This window comes from Pelophylax lessonae (assembly GCF_965119305.1).
Source record: "Pelophylax lessonae genome assembly, chromosome: 5".
NCBI lineage: Eukaryota > Metazoa > Chordata > Amphibia > Anura > Ranidae > Pelophylax > Pelophylax lessonae.
In genome coordinates this window covers 426613403-426635048 of record NC_138772.1, presented here as the reverse complement: position 1 = coordinate 426635048, position 21646 = coordinate 426613403, and the positions used below count along the sequence as shown (strand labels likewise).

The 21646-nt window shown below is 38.8% G+C and overlaps 1 protein-coding gene across 1 annotated transcript in view; it reads right to left on the bottom strand.

The window, feature by feature from the left end:
- LOC309556825 (lipoxygenase homology domain-containing protein 1-like) overlaps positions 1–21646 on the bottom strand; it is a gene marked incomplete at its 5' end in the record, with an annotated part of 436205 nt that overhangs the window by 5759 nt on the left and 408800 nt on the right. The window contains 5 exons of the mRNA XM_082259345.1: positions 4096–4174; positions 8473–8767; positions 11637–11712; positions 11821–11896; positions 19110–19258. Of these exons, the coding sequence (XP_082115471.1) occupies positions 4096–4174; positions 8473–8767; positions 11637–11712; positions 11821–11896; positions 19110–19258 (675 nt within the window). The remainder of the gene's footprint in view (positions 1–4095; positions 4175–8472; positions 8768–11636; positions 11713–11820; positions 11897–19109; positions 19259–21646) is intronic.

Sequence of the window (21646 nt, the reverse complement as noted above, 5' to 3'; positions counted from 1 at the left end):
GTTTGTGCGAATTTCACCTTTAGTGACTCTGTGCATAAATAATGTAAAACATTACAAAGAATGATGTCCTCTCCCCGCTATGCATGAGTTCACTTTAGGTTATACTTTTGTTTTAATTCTTGGCTCTGCATTTTAACTACAACAATAATACAAATCTGTTGTCTGCTCATTTACATTGTTCTAAACTGTTCTAAATCTTCTCTTTAAAGCGTAACTAAGCAAAAAGTAAAAATGAAAAAATATACATAAAAAACATACTTAGAATGCATTTATTCAGGCATTTAGCGATGATAAAAGGGTGCTATAAATCAGCTTCTATCATTTGTACCGTCTACAAATTTGCTGACTGCGCATACATACAGAGAATAAGACAAAAAAATAGATTTAAAAAGTGTTTATGATAGCAGATACATTTCATTTGAATATTGTTTTTGTGTTGCCTCAAATCAAGTTATGAATTTTAGTTAGGCATTTATATAATGACATGTCTAGTGGTCAGGCCATGTTCTTTGACTGTATGTAATATAAAATAATTGTATTATAATCATTTCTAACACTGAAATCCATTTGATGGGTGTGATTGTGTATGTGTTTTTATTGTGTATAGAGCATAGATACCAAGCGTCCCTCTGTCTGTAAGAAAATTCCCAACTGTGCATATAGTCCCCCCCCCCATTGTCCATCCATGTCCTGTGTAATGTTTTGCCAAGCAGGGGACAGCACATATGTTGCATAGCAGACAATTGACCTGTCAATGGGAAGCTATCTTCCAAGTTTTTCCAGGAGTGTTGTCAAATATTTATGCCTAGGTCATGTTGGGCACACAGATGCATGCTAATAGATTGCTTCATAGTTAGAGCTGTAATCAAGTTTTTTTTTAATATTTATAACATTTCATGGCATTCAATCTTACAACTGCTTTATCACCATGTGCTATTGAAGTCATGCTGAAGGTATAGTGTAATAGGACTGTAGAAGACCTAGTAACATTTAACTTTGTGGAGTGTAATTTTTAACATTTTTAACCCAGTTACCCGTGCACTTTTTTTCAACAATAACTTGCAAATTACCCTTGAAAAAGCTAGAAAAAATAGCACGATTTACTCCTTTACACTTCTATAGGGTTTGTTAATATGTTCAGGGTTCACTGATGTCCTGCTGGTTCTCTGAACCTCCTTTGAACTGAAATTTGCAGTTTACTTATTCATAATCCTAGGTATAATAGAATATAGTACAACTAAAGTATGTGCAATGGTCAAGTCAAGTTTTTTATGATATAATGTTTTCAACAATGAGTGTGATAGATCTGTGCAATGATTATGTCCAAAAGCTTGGCTGCATTAGTTATTTAGTGTTCTGTGTCTCCATAGAGTATATGTGACTTCATCTTGACATTGTATCCCTGCTCTGGACCTTTAAAAAAGTCATATGTTCAACACTTTCACAGCTGTGTTAATTAGTCACTAATTAATGATTTCACTTGTAATTTTGTTCAGATTTTGAAAACACAATCTTCCAGGGGTCCCAAGGGTCTGGGAAACTACATTATGCAGCAGTCATGTTGGAGTTGTAAGTAAAGAACATAAAGAGATACTCCTTCCACTTCCTCACATAGCCAGTGGTAGTGACAATATTTCTTCAGCAAGGTGCTGCTTCAAATGTTTGGGTTTCTATTAAAAGACATCCACTAACAATCAGTCAGACTGATTTCAAATAAAAGTTCAAATTTCAAATAGCCCTGCCATGAAAATTAAAGAGCTCTCTCATGGGGGAATGTAAACTTAAAGCCCACCTATACTCAAACAAAAACCCCCAAACTGTCCCTTGCCCCATAGCACTATCACATGTATTTTTAATTTGTTATGTAGCCAAACTAAGCTGGCTCCATATGCAGGTATAGGAAAATCCCACCTTATTACATAAAGATACCTACACTAAGAATAGAAAAGAATACACTGCAATCAACCAGTCCTTAGATGTAGTGGTTGCATTTGTTTTTATTTTTCAGGCTCAAAACATTTTTACTTACCTTGCAGTTCATTAAGGGACACAGGGCCAGGGCCAGATTAATTCTGAGACATATGGGATATGCAGCACTACGCTACAATATTCTGTGTAAAACAAGAAAGGGTAGAAAGAGAGGGCCACCAACCCAGAACCCACCTTGCAGAGGTAATGACATTAAGGAAGGCAACTGCATGTATGAGAGTTAACAGAGGAATATCTCTGATAGGTTCAAAGGGTAGCATTTGAAGAGCTGACAGAACCAGACTGAGATCCTTGCCTCACAACTCGTGTAGCATGCTTTCCAAGTATGATCATACACCTTGTGAGAGGTAGATTTCCTTGCCTTTAGGAGTTTGGGAATAACAGAATCAGATAGGTCCCTATCTCTTAGGCTATGGGCTTCAACAACCGTGCCGTTAAAGCCAGTGACCATAAAGCATGTAAAGACCTGAGTGATCACGAAGTGCCCATGAAGTTTCTGCCAGGAGTGTGATAAAGTCCTAATACCACATCAGCCTGGGGCAGTTCTGTGTGATGAGAGTCACCAGAATTCTTCATCTTGATCCTGAGGATATGAGAAATGGGTTTTAAGGGAGGAAAGGCACAGATCAGGTTAAACTGATCCCATGGAGCCACCAGGGCATCCATTGTTCTGGATATAGGATCCCTGGACCTGGACACAAGCTTGCTCAGTTTGTTGCTGAATTTAGAAGCAGGGAGTCTCATGTTCAATGTTTCTCACCTGTAACAAAGGTCTTGAAACACCTATGGATGAATAGACTTTTCTTCTGAGTTCAGACATTGTTGACTAAGGAAGTTTGTCTGCCAATATTTTATGCCTGGATGGTGCACAGCAAAAAGGCCTGGAACGTAAAGTTCCATCCAAGCCACAATCTAGTTGGCTTTATTTTGAACTGCAAGACTTCTGCTTTCTCCCTAAAGGTTGATGTATGCCAGCAGTGGGTTCATCTGACTGAATCTGGGTCGGATGACCTTGCAGTTGAAAGGTCAGTTGTTGCTAGCCCGAATAGTTTGCAACTCCTGGATGCTGAACAGGAGACAAGCTACCTCTGGTTACCAAGTCTCCTGCACTGAAAAGGTGTTCAAGACTCCTCCCCAGCCTGCCAGGTTCTCATTTGTTGTGATAATCTTCCAGAGCAAGGAAAGAAAGAATTTCCCTGAATCATGGGGTGGATCCATGAGCCACCAGGCCAGAGACAACCTTATCCTGGGTATCAAGTGAATTGGCGAATCCAGAGACTGTGCTTTCTTGTCCTACACAGGTAATAGGGTGAATTGCAACCGCTGCAGTGGGATTTGGCATACAGATCTGTATTGAGGGAAGCTACCATTAAGCCCAGAACCAACATACAAAAAGCCAAAAGTTGAATAGTAGAGTCCAAACATGGGAGTGGATAATCAGGAGTTTATCTTACTGAAGAAAAACCCCAGACTAAGTAGTACCTAGAAGGAAACCTAGATACTCCAAATGAAGGGTCAGTCCCGGGTCTGACTTCTGAAAGTTCAAGGTGAAAAAAAGCCATAAAAGTTCATTTGATCCATGTTTCCATTTAGCTTTAAGGTTGCAAACCTTAGATAAATATTCAAATAAGGGCAGAAAGTTGCACAGCAGGTAGGGGGAAGGTATAAAAATACTGATATCACTGTTTCCTGCATATTTTTACCTCAAAATATTGGATTAAATGCAATTTTCACGTCTGTAAATTGCCCAGAATGGCTCAACCACTAAGCTGGAACTACAAGTCACATCAGGTGAACAAATTGTGATTCTCCACTTGTGATATGCAGGAAGACAGTTAATCTGCAATCCAGTAGATACTTTAAAATCATAGAAGCTGCTGCCCTTTTTAGATAGACTTGTTTGAGAACAATTGAGTCTGTCCGAAACACTTACCACTGTGCTTTGCTATATTAAAGTACCATTTCAGTATCTGTTGGAGTGCTGAACAATTTTCTTTTTGCATACCACTAGAGTTGAATAACAGGTGAGGTATGAATGATGGCTGAGGTGCATTAAAAAAAGTGTTTTACCATTTCATGGATCATTTGCTTAATATAAAAACTCACCCAATCCTTTTCCATCATGCCCTATTTCAATATGAGAAATGTTTCCTATATCTTTTGCGCTGATTCTGAATGTGTCAACCTGGAAAAAATAAATACAATGAAGGAAGAGAGTAAACAGGAATTTGATTAAATTATGTTTTTCTTAGCTATAGCCCCGGTTCACATTAGTACGATCACAGAGATCGCATGTAATTCGGAGCGCACTGCTCCTAAATTACATGCGATCTCATGTGCGGTGCAAATTTCAGCCATACACTTTGTATGGCTGAATTCGCACCGCATCCGCACTAAACACGCACCTGACCCTTTTTTTTATCCGCAGCAGAATCGGATCGCATAGTGGTTCACACTAGTGTGATCCGATTCTGTGCGAACTTGCAGATCGCACTGCGATATGCGATCGCAACTGGGGGTGTCGTTAACTTTTAATTGACACCCCCTGCATATCGCATATGGCAGTGTGAACTGCCAGGGGAGCAGATGTGATGCGGGATCACGCTACATATTCGCAGCGTTCCCGCATTGCACCAATGTGAACCGGGATATATCGTCTGTTTAGAAGAACTCTGCATTTTACTAACAATCTATAATTGTTTGTGGAATAATTACTGATTATTGTAATTCTCACTGTGAGGCTGAGTGAATATACCAAATGTGAGCTGGACTATACACAAACACAGACATTAGTCAGTCGCTAAACCGTTGCCAGTTTTTTATAATTCATGGCAATATTTGATAATTACAATAGATGGAAATGACAGGGAAGCATTATAAGCCACTTAAAACTACATTAACACTTTGTGAATATTTATTGGATCCTGGGGTACATTTCTGCATCTGCTTCCTTTCTCCATTATAGGACTGGAATGACAATGTCATATTGTAGCACACTTGTGACACAGTTAAAGTCACATGCAACTTTTTTTTTACTGATATATATGTATATATTTACTGTACCCACATCTGTAGAATAGTTCGTAAGATGCCTGTAAAGGATGCTGAAGGCAAACTCAGGAGCTATCCCATTTTGGTTGCACCTATACATAAAGAGTTGTACAGCATACAGTATGTCATTTGAAAGTACTACAAGCTGATTGAATGGATGTCATAAGATTACTTTTGAAATGTTAGTTAGTAGCGTATCACCATTATGGCCCTGCCATGTCTCAATTAGTTTTTTAATAATACCTATTAGAATTTAGAGCATGCTGTTTGCAAGTTGGTGAAGCCACTTACCTAAGATTTTTACAGATAAACCTTTGAAACATATCTTTTTATTCTAAACATAACATTCCCCACGCACACATTCATGAGAATGGCTATAATAATGCTGGATGCGGTAATGACCACCGGATGGAAACCACAGACAATCTGAAATGTCATCAGCACACCAAGGATTCCTCAGAAGGGTCCAAAGCTTTATTCACATGGTCACACGGTATGCATACGACCGTGACCGTGACCACGTAAATAACGCTTTGGACCCTTACATAAAGGGAAAACAGATAACATTTGGTGATGATAATGATGATTATTATTATTAATAATAATAATAATAATAAAAATAATTGTATTATCATCTTAATTGGATATTGTAAAAAAAAAAATAAATGGAAAGGCCTTTAGTTACTAAAACAAGTTTTAACCTCGTTTTCCAATAACTGCCCAATCATGTATGGATATCCACAAACCAAAACAGCTGGCTTTTCTATCAAAGCATCGAAATACATACACAGATATGGCCAGATATAAGCTATATGTTTATGTCACCAGAACTAAACTTTAAAAATGTATAATAGAGTCAAATTAGCCATAAAATAAAGACATTCAATGACAGATGCAGCTATCAAAAAATTTCATCCCCATACTGGCTAATTGAGTGTTTGGCTGTTTGGAAATTGTATATGGGGTAATCATAAGCAGGATAAGCATGGAATTATACAAATTTCATATGGGTACAGTGTTGCATGTTCGCACAATTGTCATTCAAAGTGTGACAGCGCTGAAAGCCTGGGCAGGAAGGGGTGGAAGTGCCTGGTATTGAAGTGGTTAATAGGCAAATAAAAACAATATTTTTTTTTCATAGACCTTTTACCATAGAATCTAACAGTCTTCTTATGCCTGTTTAAACAACAGAGCAGACAGATGCAGACACTAATGTAAAAATAGCAATCCCAGATAAACACAACTATATTTCTGCCCAAATCTTCCAACTTAACAAGCTAAAAACTTTTTTGGGGGTTTTAGATTAAGTAGGAAAAACCAGCAGCTTCAATATTGAGATTATTTACTCTCCTTACAATTGTTTCACTAGACAGGAAGGGAGAGAAAATCTGCAGCAGGAACACAAACCAAAATAAAGATCTGACAGGGCCTCTAGCCTTTCCTTACTTACTGGCCTTCAACCCCAGCTGCTATGTCTTTAGTTTTCATCACAAGCAAAGCATGCTTGTCCAATCACTTGATTAAATCATCTACTTGCTATTTTTATGTTTCTTGGAAGCAGGGCAAACAAGAAGCTGCTGTGTGATTCATTTTACAAGAGTCCAAGCTAACCCTCAGAACTGATACAGATCTTTCACATCTGCTGTTGCCTTGCTAATAGGTGGCCTCCAGTTTTTATGAACCAATAATTAAACCAGAACTAAAATGCTTCTTGTTTAGCAAGGTGACCCAGATCGCACCTTATCAGAATAAAAGTGCTAAATAGTGTTACTGCAGCGACCATTAACCACTTGCCGACCGCCCGCCGGCTTTTTTCTGTGGCAGGGTGGCTCGGCTGCATCCAGTCATGTAGTATTACATGACTGGAGTGAATGTGGTTTTGGCGGCGTGCGCGCCACCGGAGCCGCGCTCCTGCTGTGTTTAGACACAGCGGGAGGTGGGCCACGGGAGGAGAGGCAGCGATCGCCGCCTTCCTCCCACGATCATTTGGGAAACGGAGAGAAGACCTGCCTGCTTATGTAAACAAAGCAGGCTGCTCTTCTCTCAGACAAGCAGGGACAGATCAGCAGTTTCAGCTAAGCTGAAACTGCGGTCTGTCTGTGCCTGTCAAAGAACTCCCCCACACACAGTGAGTAAGCACACAGGCATACATTTAACCCTTTTGATCACCCCCAGTATTAACCCCTTCCCTGCCAGTGTCATTTATACAGTAACAGTGCATATTATTTAGCACTGATTACTGTATTAGTGTCGTTGGTCCCCAAAAAGTGTCAAAAATGTCAGTTAGGGGTCCGATCTGTCCGCCGCAATGTTGCAGTCCTGCTAAAAATCGCAGATCGCCGCCATTACTAATAAAATAAATAAATAAATAAAAAGTCCAAAAATCTATCCCGTAGTTTGTAAATGCTATAACTTTTGCGCAAACCATTTAAAATACGCTTTTTAGGATTATTTTTTACCAAAAATATGTAGCAGAATACAAATTGGCCTAAACTGATAAAAAAAATTAAATTTTTATAATTTTTTTATTGGGAATATTTTATAGCAGATAGTAAAAAAATATGGTGCTTTTTTCTACATTTTCACTGTTTTTTTGATTATAGCACAAAATCTAAAAACCACTGAGGTGATCAAATACCACCAAAAGAAAGCTCTATTTGTGGGAAAAAAAGGACATCAATGTTATTGGAGTACAGCGTCACGACCGCGCAATTTTCTGTTAAAGTAACGCAGTGCCGAATCGCAAAAAAATGGCCTGGTCATTAAGGGGGCAAATCCTTCCGGGGCTGAAGTGGTTAAAAGATGGTGTCACACAGTCCTGTAGTCAAACGTCTGTGGTAAACTTTGCTCTGCAGTCTAAAACAGCCTTTTTTGACCAGGTTACATCTGTAAGGTTTTAGTTGTATCTTGTGTTTTAGATGTGTGTTTCCTCTCTATTTCTCTTAGTGACCATTGTCACTAGGACTAAAAAAGGAATGGGAAATCCAAAATGTCACCAAAACTAGAAGTAAGGAAAAATCCCCCAATAGGGACACCTGTGTAAGTAAAAGCTGTGTTTCCTCACTTTGGGAGAGATTTCCTTTTGCTTTGTTTTGTGTCTCTGGGACAGGAATTTAAGGAACATTTCAACAACAGCGAATAGATAAAAATAAATAGATAAATAAATAAAAAACTGAAAAGGGTTATATCTATTTTATGCTCTATACTCTATACTAATAAAGTTTGCAGTAACAAATGATAGTTAACCAGATACGGTAGTTTAGATTTACAGGTTGGATTCTAGTTACTGCATTTTGTTTTTGCCTTTTTGAATAAAGATATTAATTTTTGAATATGAGAATATTACCTCTCTGATAATAATTACACCTTAAATAGAAAATGATTTTACAAATAGAATAATTAGAATTCATATTTTTTTTCCATTTCTCTTACCTTTCCTCTTTCAAAAGGACTTTTATCTTCTATCGGATCAACCAACTGGACAGGTCCAAATGAGTTTCCATTTTCACTGAATAATGTGAAATAAACATTGGCATCTGTGTCTGCTCCTCTCACGTCACCCGTATACACTTTAATCTCATGTTCCACTAGTTTTCCTTCAATATTTTCCATTCCATTGAAGGCAAATGATGTGCCATGGTTAGTTTCAACATTTTCATCATGGACAACTTGAGAAATGAAAAGCTCTCTTCTTGTCTCTGGGTTGCTGGCATCAATTGAAAAATACCTAAGCAAATAAGTTATTACATAAACTGTTATTTAGGAGTATAACAAAAGACAGTTACTGAGAAATACACAAAACATGACATTGTAGTTGTACACTTCTTTAAATCAGCTTAAAGCTTAAGTGTTACTAAACCCAGGACCCTGCATTTACTATATCTGGTCTCCCACAGTACACAGAATATGGAAATTATACTAAAACCAGGAGCCTGCATTCACTATATCTGGTATCCCACAGTACTCAGAACATGGAAATACTACTAAACCCAGGACCCTGCATTCACTATATCTGGTCTCCCACAGTACACAGAACATGGAAATACTACTAAACCCAGGACTCTGCATTCACTATATCTGGTCTCCCACAGTACACAGAACATGGAAATACTACTAAACCCAGGACCCTGCATTTACTATATCTGGTCTCCCACAGTACACAGAACATGGAAATACTACTAAACCCAGGATCCTGCATTCACTATTCCAAAACAATAAGGTGTAAACACCCTTCTCCTGCACTTGGAATCCAAGCACCCAGACCACACTCCCCACGGGACTCACAACTGGCGTCTCAAATGGCTTAGGTCTTGCTGCCCATAATGGACTGGGGTAGTCCACCGATACTAGAGGCAAAGAAAAACAAAGAAAGGGCGCACCGACCTAGCGCATTATCCTCATTGACAGGCTTTATTCATACAACATTTAAAAATGGCTACTCACAAACATAGGTGAAAATAGATCATATCGAGCCCAGTTGCTCAAATGTCAGGAATAGTCCATAAATTCGTCCATATCCGATAAGATGACAGCTGACGCGTTTCGAGGCTTAACCTCTTCCTCAGAGCCACTGTTTCATGACTTACTCCTTGGTTAAAATAGCAATATAGTGCGCTAATCCCCTCCCTCAGGTCTTAAAGGCCCCTCCCTCTGGGGGAGTGGCTGAGATACTATATCCTTCCCTCCTGTGACACCATCATTCATCCAATTGTCAATCCATGTCAATTTTTGTAGCTGTACTGTAATTTATTCAATTGTTTGTGCTATGTTGTTTTAGCAATGAGACTGTGGGATACCTTCCATGCGTTTTATGCATTAACCCCATTGGGGGATGAATGATGGTGTCACATAGCCAAATACCTCCAACGGGTGACTGGGTATATGGAATTTAGTCCAATTTGGCAGAATGGGAGTTATCTTGAATTGGCCAAAATTGCAGCATGGCACAAAGTGGAAAGGGTATGAAGTAATATTTCTTAGTGAAATTTTACATAATGATGTACTGCTATCATTTGATGGTTAGCAGGAGAAATTTAGTTTATCACCCTCTATGTACTTCTACTACTGTTTATGCAGTTAAGGCATGCTATTATGGCTCAGAGCAGATCTTCTGAGTAGACTTTATTCCCAACTCCCTTGTTTAACCTAATTAAGGATGCAAAATCCTTTTTGAAAAAAAAAACACACTTTATGGGTGCTGGAGAAGTGGGAGAGGGATGTGGGCCAACTCACTGGGGATTAGTGGGATGAATCTCTCCAATCAGTGAGATGTTGTGGGAGAGGGAGGTGGGCCAACTCACTGGGGATCAGTGGGAGGAAGCTCTCCAATCAGTGATGAGTTGATGAGTTGTTCGTTGAGTGTGACACAGAGAATGACTCAGCTACCTCATGGTAACTTGATCCCTTTACTGTGGAGATGTCTTAAATTACATACCTATTGGAGGGGGGTGGTGGATACCTTGAATACAGTTTTCCAGGAATCTCTTCCATTGGATCCAAATCCCTATTTGCTTAGCCTACTGGATGAATATAAATGGGAAAACTACACTAGAGAATCCATAGTCAGGGTCTTACTTCTGTCTCGTCAATTATTATTGGTACATTGGAGGTCTGAGGACCCTCCTACAGTTTGGGAATGGATTACTACTGTTGGTAATGCATTACGGATGAAAATTTTTATATATCAACATAGGGGTTGCCCGCACAAATAGGAAAAGCTATGAGCTCCATGGTTAGTAGTTCCCGGGCTAGCCCCGGTGGACATGATCATGGACAGGTTTCTCAGACTCAATGTTGAGTGAGGATATCTTTTGACAGGATGATAATGAGGTACTGTTTGCTATTGTTCATGGTGAGGCATGAATGTACTATTATTATTTTCAGTGGTGTTTAATTTATGGATATTACTTTCATTGGCATTGACTGTTTTTGTACGAAAAGTGCAATGTACTGTTTGGCATTGGTAATCTATGTTTTGTTGTTAATAAACCTTTTCTTTGGATAAAAAAAACCCCATCAGATTGTTGGTACAGCGGCTGCGACCCAGGCTGTCAGTTGAATCCAGCGGGTTTAACTTAAAAAACTAGTGATGTGCACTAAGAACCAACCTTACTTCAATTACAGCTGATTTTAAGAATCTGGTCCACTCTTTTTAAATTTTTGCCATTTAAAGCTTACAAGATGTCAGCTGATATAGGTCCCCTAGTCCATTTGATGTGACTATGAAACATCTCAGGCAATGTACAAGCCTGAAAAATTCCTTATATAATGTGGGTAAAAAACTTATCAATATTTTCATACAGTCAAAGTAAGCCAGAAGTCATTTTTGTCAGTTACTATTAGACTTTAGAATTTTTCAGGATATTAAAAATGAAAAAAAAAAACATCAAAAAGCACCTTTGACTTAGTTGTTGATGCTCGAGAACTAAGCACTGCCTACTAATGCTTTTTCTTTAGGTGTTATAATAAAACACATATCTTGTACCATCACACTAAAAAGTAATCTTGGATAACTGTAATTTCCCCCTAAAATACTTCTAGCCTGGTTAGAAGCTGTAGCTATTAAAATAAAGGGAAGTTCAAAAGATTTAACTTACTCATTTACATCAAATACGTAGACTTCATGCCTCAAAGATTCCTTTACGTGAATCCTTTTGATGTGCAGCTTGCAGTCTAAAGAGTATTTACACAGGTATTACATTTACATATTCTATTTTCTAAAGTACGAGTAAATAATCACAATTTATTCTCTATTTAAAGTAAAAGTGAAATGAAACGCACCATCTCTGCCGCTCATAGAAATGTCAGTCTGATGTACTTCTCCGAGCTCTACCGCGTCTAATACAGCTGTAAATGACTGTGAAGAAACATCAGCGTGTTGATTGTGAAGTCTAAATACCAAGAGGAACATGTGCATGTCTGGCTTACATCACAACATTTTAATTAAGCCCACCTTTAGATACAAGTAATTGAATGTAATGGATTTGTCACACATTGCCTCTCACAATGTCATACACAGCAAGTTGGTTCTTGCCCATGCAGGGGATCTCTGAGCATTTATAATCTTATTTAATGAGGAAAGAACACAATCACAGGCTATAACAAGAAAGGCACAAAACAAATACCTCAATACAATAAATATTAAATATATTTCTCAGTGGTAGGAAGCCATGATAATGAATTAACTGATTATCTTATCCAGAGTGGAGAGACGTTTGATGACCTTGTGTGCAATATCAGGCCTTGGCTAAATGTGTTACATTTTTAAAATTTGTTTGACGTATGAGGCTAGCCTCTATTTGTAAATGTCCTAATTTGAAACACAACACTTGTAATGCGTGAAAATTAAGCAGATGTTTGAAAGGTTTAATGACATGCTATTTAGGGGTTTATGCATGTAAAATATGCTAATATGTCTGACATGGTGTGCCAAAGTGGTACGCTGGTTGTTTGGCAGAGGACAAAAAGGTTTTTCAGAAAGTTAAAGCCCATGTTTTGGTGAGTTTTAAATAGTTTGTTTGGACCAAGCTGGTCCGAACAAACTTTTACCTTCATTAACACATGCAGTGGCTGTTAGCCCTGTATGAACTGTATGTACCCTTAGCTTCATAACATGTTTCTTAACCTGTTCCCTACCAGCGCATTGTAAAATGACGCCAGCAGGAATGACGTCCGCCTGTTCTTGCCGCTCTCCCGCGCCCCCGGTACTGCGATGCGCAGCAATTGTGGATGAGGCGTGTCCCTCGGGACACAGCCCATCCCCGATCAATGTAAAGAGCCCATAAAAATAGCTCTTTACCACGTGACCGGCTGTGTCCAATCACAGCAGGCCACATGCACTGTCCTTGTGCATGCCGCTCGTGCGTGCTCCCAGGGGCGCACAGAGCGGCGATTGAGGGTGGAGAGTGTGACTCTGACATATCCCATCTCTGATCAGAGTAAAGAGCTAATGATATTGGCTCTTTAGCACGTGACCAGAATGTAAACAAAATGTGGTAACTAGCTGTTACTGGGCTCTTCTCCTCACACACCGATCCTGTGTGAGGAGGAGATTGCAGTAACAGCCAGTTACTGATTACAGCACAAAGTAAAGCACACTGATTGCCCACTAATAAAGAGGACCTGTCACCAGCCCATCAAAGTACCTGTCACAACCCCTCAGCATTTACAAACTACGGGATAGATTTTTGGACTTTTTTTTTGTTTTAATTAGTAATGGCGGCGATCAACGATTTATAGCGGGACTACGACATTGCGGTGGACAGATCGGACCCCTAACTGATATTATTGACACTTTTTGGGGACCAGTGATATTAATACAGTAATCAGTGCTAAATATTATGCACTGTTACTGTATAAATGACACTGGCAGGGAAGGGGTTAACACTGGGGGTGATAAAAGGATTAAATGTATGCTTGTTTGTGCTTACTGACTGTGGGGGGGGGGAGGGGGCTCTGTGACAGGAAATTCATGATCTCTCTCTGCCTGTGTGACAGAAGAAGAAGCTTTGTTTACATAAGGGGTGGGTCTTCTGTCAGTTTCTGTGAAGATCTCTTGAGGCCGGAGGCGATTGCCGCCGCTCCTCCCGCTGCCTGGCTCCCACTGTGTCTAATCACCGCATGCACAGAATCACGTAGATCTAGGTGATTATGTGCAGCGGAGCCGCCCTGCCACAGTAAATCTGCGTGGGGCGGTCGGCAAGCGGTTAAAATATGAACAAAAATTGTGAGGAAAAAATGGACTTTAGTGGCACAACGTAATTATACAAGATGTTAGATTCCCCCAAAAAAATGATTTTATTATAAATCCATTAAAATATTACATAAAACATAACAAAACAATGATTTCCTAATCAGTTCTAAGCCCAAGAAAGGCTTAAAAAAAAAGATATATATGGAACCATGAAACCATGACTCTTCTCTATGCTTCCTACACCTGGTGTTCTTTTCAGTTACACTGTTTTTTTAACTAAGCTGAATTGTAAGTAATTATTCACATATAGACATATGTATGTAAGATATATAAAAATAGATGTATGTATATATATATAAGGTTTATGATACAGACCTCACTTTCCATTCTTAGAGGAGTGATGATCTCCCCCACGTTAATAAGCTCCTGAAGAAGCACGGTATGGCGTGAAACATGTCGAGCTAAGGTTCTACTAACCTCTGGACACATCACCTGGATATTGGTTACCCCAATTTTACCTTTCATAGATAGCCTCAGTTTTATACTGCAGCATTGTGTTTTTACCCTAGTATGATATTTATTACCCAGGTTTCATGATTCCATATACCAGTATATCTTTTTGTGCTTGGGCTTAGAACTGAATAGAGGATCATTGTTCTCCACAAGTTATGTTTTATGTGACATTTTAATGGATTTATAATAAAAAACAATTTTTATGGAATCTAGCATCTTGTAAAATTATGTTGTGCCACTAAAGTCAATTTTTCCGCACACTTTTTGTTTAAATTCACTTTAGGACGAGGCACAGTTTATCTCGCCACTCGTGCACAGTACTACTCTGTGGTGACACCCAACTAAATAATTGCTTTTTAAAATACAACAAATGATTTCTTTATGGTTACACAGCTGAAATATAAAATGGTCATTATACCTGCCTACTGTTTTAATCTCCCTGTAGAAGAATATAGTATTAACAATATGTAGACCCCAGCAAAGTGTAGTGTCGCAACTATTAATTATAAAGTAGAAGGCAGTTAAAGGAAGGAAGGGTAAACTCCACCTTTGTGGGCCAGGATCTCCTTGAACAGCATGCTATTCAATCAAACCCTGCATAGACCACCTAATATGAATGAATTAAATGGGTGGCCTTGACCTTTAAAATAGTATTACCGATTTACACATACATTCATACTAAAAGTTAGAATTGAGCTTCAGGTTGACTTTTGACCTGAACCCAATCTGTTGCCGATTGTTTGTCCAGTTTCATACATGCTGTTGCATCACCCAGGAAATCCATGTTGTTTATTGACATTCTAGCATCACCATTACTAATAAAGTGATATTATTATATAAAGTGGGCTCTCTAGGCAGACCTTTACAGCCCCCCCCCCCTGCAAGGCACCTTCAAATTTGAAAGGCATGTAGCCTGGTGTTAATAAGGAAGGGTAGGGCTGCACGCTTGCTGCCCACATTTTCCAAGCCACCCAAGCTGCATGCCCGGTTAAGGGTCTGGTATAAATTATAAGGGGAACCCCATGTCCTGTACCCTTAAAAAAAAAAAAAAAAAAAAAAAAAGCCTCACAAACTTTTTTGTACTTCAAGTCACCTGAAAAGACCTTCTACCCTCTGACTGATTTTTTTTTAATTTTCATTCTCTTTTGCAAAATAAGAGAAAGAAAGGGGGTTGATAAGGATAGCAAGATTTAGCTCAGTAGACTTAGATAGGGTTCAGGGCTATGTTTTGGGTTCATAGATTTCCAGCTTTGTTCGCTGATCCTTTTTGCCTGGTTCATTCATCTCTACTAATAGCATGTCTATACACTAACAGTGGCCGTGTGCGGAAATACAATTGTTCTAACTGTCCTTTTGAAACAAGAACAAACCTAGAGGCTATTTATGTTTATTCAAGAGTTCAGTGAAGAGCTTGAGCAGCCAGTGTTTGTGAGTGGTTTATGCCTTTCTGCTGCCTTGGCTGCCTATGATTTTTCTTGCAAACACCATTTAAACTAGCAGTTATTGTATGTATGGTTGAAAAATACAAAGTTGTTACAGCATATGTCAAGGCAAAATAATAAAAAAAAAAGGCTTATTTTGTACATCTCTGCAATACATGCACATTTACACAGGTTTTATCCCCCAGCTTACATGATTTCTAGCAAAATCAACAGGTATTTTTTAGACTTAGCTAACAGCTATAACAAAAAAGTTCAAGGCTATATTTTGCAGTGATAAAGATAAAATCAATGCCAGCACTGGGACAACAACATATACAGTATATCAGGTAAAGCAGCAGTATACCAATCCCTAAACCATAGGGATAAATCAGTGTTTTATAAATCTATGTACAGTGCTGACATAAAACTTCACTAGGTAGCAAGCAATCCTATAATTCCCTCACTAGGGTACAACACAAAAGTGCCTATTATAGTGCAAAATGTAAAAATAATGAAATAATGAGAAAGAAAAAAATCCCACTAATCAGTGATAGTACTAATAACTATCTATCTAACTAACTAACTAACTAACTAACTAACTAACTAACTAACTAACTAACGACCTAACTATTAATAACGTGTCATAGTACTGTGCAAAAAAAAAAAATGGTGCATATGTAAAATTCTTCATCCAGTAGTTCTTCATAGGTCTTCAATATGAATGTGAAAAGACATATTAATAAAGTGCCACTGTGCTGTGCAAACAATAATTCAAATGTGCATTCAATCCTCCTATGGTGTGTTCCATTGTTCCACCACCTTAATCACAAAGGAAAACTCACCACATTCCCATGACTACCCACTACATGTGAGTCATGTAAGGCATGAAAATGTAACAGGATTTCCAATCCGTTTAGCCTTCTTCCTCAGTAATAATTTACCATCAGACATACACTATATTGTCAAAAGTATTGGGACACCTGCCTTTACATGCACATGAACTTTAATAGCATCCCAGTCTTAGTCCATAGGGCTCAATATTGAGTTAGCTCACCCTTTGCAGCTATAACAGTTTCAACTCTTCTGGGAAGGCTGTCCACAAGGTTAGGAGTGTGTCTATGGGAATGTTTAGCCATTCTTCCAGAAGTGCATTTGTGAAGTCAGGAATTCATGTTCGACGAGAAGATCTGGCTCGCAGTCTCCGCATTCCAAAAATGTTCTATCGGGTTCAGGTCAGGACTCTGTGCAGGTCAGTCAAGTTCCTACACTCCAAACTCCCTCATCCATGTCTTTATGGACCTTGCTTTGTGCACTGGTCCAAATCATTTGGTGAAGGGGGGATTATGGTGTGGAGTTCTTTTACAGGGGTGGGGCTCAACCCTTAATTCAAGTGAAGGGAGCTCTTAAGGTGACACGTTTTGGACAATTTCATGCTCCCAAATTTTTGGGAACAGTTTGGGGATGGCCACTTTCTATTCCAACATGATTGTGTACCAGTGCACAAAGCAAGGTCCATAAAGACAGGGAGTGCATCTGGGGTGGAGAAACTTGACTGTACAGAGTCCTGACCTCAAACCGATCTTTGGGATGAATTTGCGTGGAGACTGCAAGCCAGACCTTCTCGTCCAACATCAGTGCCTGACCTCACAATTGTGTTTCTGGAAGAATGATCAAACATTCTCATAGACACACTCCTAAATCTTGTGGACAGCCTTCCCAGAAGAGTTGAAGCTGTTATAGCTGCCAAGGGTGGGCCAACTCAAAATTGAACCCTACGGACTAAGACTGGGATGCCATTAAAGTCCATGTGTGTGTATAGGAAGGTGTCCCAATACTTTTGACAATATAGTGTATATTTTGGTGCCTTGGTGGCACTGTACTGATGGTCCTTTTAGGAGTAGTCTTATTTGTAGTACTTTTTTGTCCTATTATTTTCTCTGTTTAGCTATAAGGTAGATTTTTGATTGAGAGGTAAACTTCTCCTTGGTGAGTATATGCTCCCAGGGGGACATTGCCACGACTTGGACACATGATTTTCATTACTTTTCCTGTTTTTGTAAGTTGATCCCTGGGACAGGACTGACCCACACTGTGTTTGAGTGCTTCTGTCAGTATACTGTTTCCTCCAGTCTTGAACATAGATATCAGATATTATAGTTGCATATTGCAACCAAGAACTAGGCAGAACTCGTTTCAGCTGCAAATCTGGAACTGTTTATTGAACAAACTCACACAAAATATATACCTCACCAGGTCAGGTGCCTGATTACATTATTGTATGCAGATAAAAAAAAATATATATATATATATATATATATAAATATAAACAACCAACACAAACAGTATACTACTTTCCTACTAGCAACTAATAGCTGACAGTGATTTACTTGAGCTAATTAACTAGCCATCTAGACCTTCAGAAATCTCATTCCTGCAGACTTGCCAGCATCAAGCTCATGAAGTACAATACACAATATTAAAAGTGTAAACACTTCACTTAGCAGACACTAGGTGAGTTAATTAGCACAATTAATAATGTATGGAAGGCAGGTGGTTGAGCTGATGATATTAGCATCTGTTATGAGTCTGACTATGTGGAGCAGTTCCTATTGTTAATGGGCAGCTAGGCCCTCACAGGGACCCCAGGCCTAGAGTCCAGGGGGCGTGTGTCTTGAGGAGACATGTACTTGAATCCAAAGTAACAATACTCCAAGGGTCCCTCCAGAATACACCCCACAAAGAGTAGTGCTCCTTTAAAAGCCAGGGCCCAGAGTCACTAGGCAAGAGGCTAGCCTGCAGCCCCCTCCAAAGTCTCTGTCCCCGGTGAGTCTATCACATTTGATCCCTACAGCAAAAATCTGTTAACCATGTTTTTACCAAAATATACACATTTGAGGGTAATTGGGTCACGTGTCTGTTAAATTAATATGCTGTTTTTTTTTCATTTTGAATGCCTTTGAAGAAACAGACTTTAGCCAGGAAACATGTTGAGGATCTAAGGAATGCCATGTAGGTTCACGGAATACACAGACTTCTGTGAATGGCCAAGGGGAAAGGATAGCTGACAACAAGTGCTTGCATCTATGAGATCCACAGACTCAAATCCAAAGCAGGCTGGAAGAACAGCATTAGCGGTGCTATTCAACATCTTTGTATATGATAAAGATGTAGAATAAATTAAGGAGAATCATTAATTTATTGATAAGCAGTTGAAATACAGAAGGTTTGGATTACTTTTTAGTTTTGGTTACAAATTTGCATAGCATTGCTTTAAGTTGCTATATGTTTGTTCTCTTTTCAAAAAGACGTACTTGCTTTGATAAACCAGAGAAAATGGTATATCAGTAGCACTATTGGTCTCTTAAAAAACATCATTGCATTCTCTTTACTATAGAATATACTCATATCTACAATATCATCATATCATATGTAATCTGGCTTACCTCATCTCCATTTTCATCTAGCGTATTTTGCCATTTTAGGTATCGGTGTCCTGTGTCTCCATGTTTTCCATGCACACAAATACCAATATTTAGTTGATCTTTCTGCTCCAGCAGGCCGGTGGAATATAAAGTAATGTGATATGTAGCAGCTACAAATACAAGTAACAGTAATTTATTTTTCAAACAGTGCTTAATATATCTTTAAAATGATAAGATTTCTAGTGAAGAAAATAAAGAGTACATCAATTGCAAATAATTTTGCTATGATATACCTCCTACATGATGTTTTGCTTTAGGATAACATCCAACCTTCTTTAAACCACATTCCTTGGTTTATACAAATAGGTATAATCACCTAACAGCTTCTTCTGTTGGGTGATTATACCCACTGGCATGAACCAAAATAAAGATTTATTTAAAAAGAAAACTGAAATATTTGTGATTATATCTACATATCAGAAGGTTTTACACCCTAATACATTTTCTGCATTAAGGCAAAAAAAAAAAAAAACCTTCAGAGATCAGCTCCCCCACCCCAGCCCCCACTAAATACTTACCTGAGCCTGATCTTGGTCCAGTAGTGTGCCCAAGAGCAGTGGCGCCACTCTATCTCCCCCTCACTGGATATAGAGGAAGCAGCCATTGGCTCCTGCTGCTGTCAATCAAATCCTGTAGTGGGGGGGCAAGACTTAGCTGCACTATGTGTGTCAATAGATGCACACAGCCTGGCTCCGGATCAAGACTTCATGAGTGCCCTCGTAGCAAGTGGCTTGCAAGGGGGGCACTTGGAAGGGAGGAGTAGCCAGGAGCACTGGCAAGGGACCCCAGAAGAGGAGGTTCAGGACTTCTGTGTAAAACTTTTGCAAAGAGCACGTAAGTGTAACATGTTCATTTGTTTAAAAAAAATCCCTTTACAATCACTTTAAGATTAAAAAAAAAATGTAATGTTAGGTTGCGTTTGTGTATGCTAACAATGGCTTTAGTGTATTTTTATTGAAATTTTCTGAAAATATATGGGTTGGGAGGGGGGTAGTTTACATACCATTAAAGCTGTAAGTAAAAAATAGCAAAGGTCCAGCCACATGAAGTGAAAAATGGGAGACTTGGTTGGCAGAGAAAGGGTTAATACCAGTCTAATGGAGAAGGAATCACGCCATGTATTTACTCTTTTATGGAGAGTGCACACAAAGGTGTGCAGGTGGAAGATATCTTATTTTAGGATCATCTAAGTCACATAGGAGGCCTGGGGATATCTTGGCCAACCAGGCTTCACCCACAGTATAGCTAAAATATACTTTTGGGTATATTGGTGCTTAACAAAAATAATAAAGGGGCGCACAAACTTTCACTGGAACTGAAATAACATAACAGAGCCAATGTGTGAGTAAAATGCTTTCCAACCAGCCCAAGATAATGTATCAGAGGTTTGTGATGACTGTGTACGTGAATCACATAAATTGTAGTTGTAATTCTCATAAAATGCTGGTTGCGATCCAGCAGCAAGTCTCATGAGCCAGCATAATAATATTACAGGAAGGCAACTGATTTCATTACATTATTTTTAATCTTTTTATTTCTCGAATTCCACTGAAATCTCATTTTTCCTTGGGACCTTTTTTAACACTGCTAGCTTCACATGTGACGATGACCTCTGCAAAAGCCAAACTACATTACTATGGTTACTGAATATAACTATTCATTGTCCTATAATATTAAAGGGAACCTGCAGTGCTTTATTATATTTTTCAGTGTTCATTTATTTATTATTGTTAGTCAATCAGCAGCCTGCAGATCTTTACTTTGATATCCTAGCACATTTCTGCATGGTACTGTGTCAGGGTCCATGCCAGAAAGGTTAGTAAGAACCTTTACTAAGCATTAGGGAGTAGGTTAAGGTTTATATTGTGGTTAGCCTTAGGGCTAGGGAGTTCATTTAGTGAAAAGAATAGTTGGAGATTACAATGTAGATATGAAGGTTTATTGATTTAGTTATATTAGGTTTTAGGAAATAACCTTTAAAAGGTCAAATGTTAGGTTAATCTTTAGGAATTAAAAACAGTTACATTTAAGGGGTTGGTTAATAAAAGTTTTCACACAAGATTCACCAAACTTTCACCCAAGATTTTTTTTGCAACTGGATTCAACTAATGTGTGGATCTTGTGTGAAAGCATTAAAAAAATAGACCACTAAGTGTTAGTGGGTAGGTTACATGCTAAGAGTCATGGGTTAGTTTAGGAGTTAAAGCAGAACCAGCTGGCAAACAAAAATCACTGTGAGCAGATGGGCTCTTTATTGCAGAAAGACATGTGTTGTCTCTTTTGCAATAAAACATAACTACCTGCCTGTTCTCAATCCTATTTGGATTGTACACTGAGCTGTGCACTAGGTGGCAGCACAGCGCAATCTCTCTAAGGCTCTATAGCAGGGGTCTCCAAACTTTCCAAACAAAGGGCTGGTTTACTACCCTTCAGACTTTAGAGGGGGCCAGACTGTGACCAGTGGGAATAGAATATGTCCTGGCATCTGTAACAACATC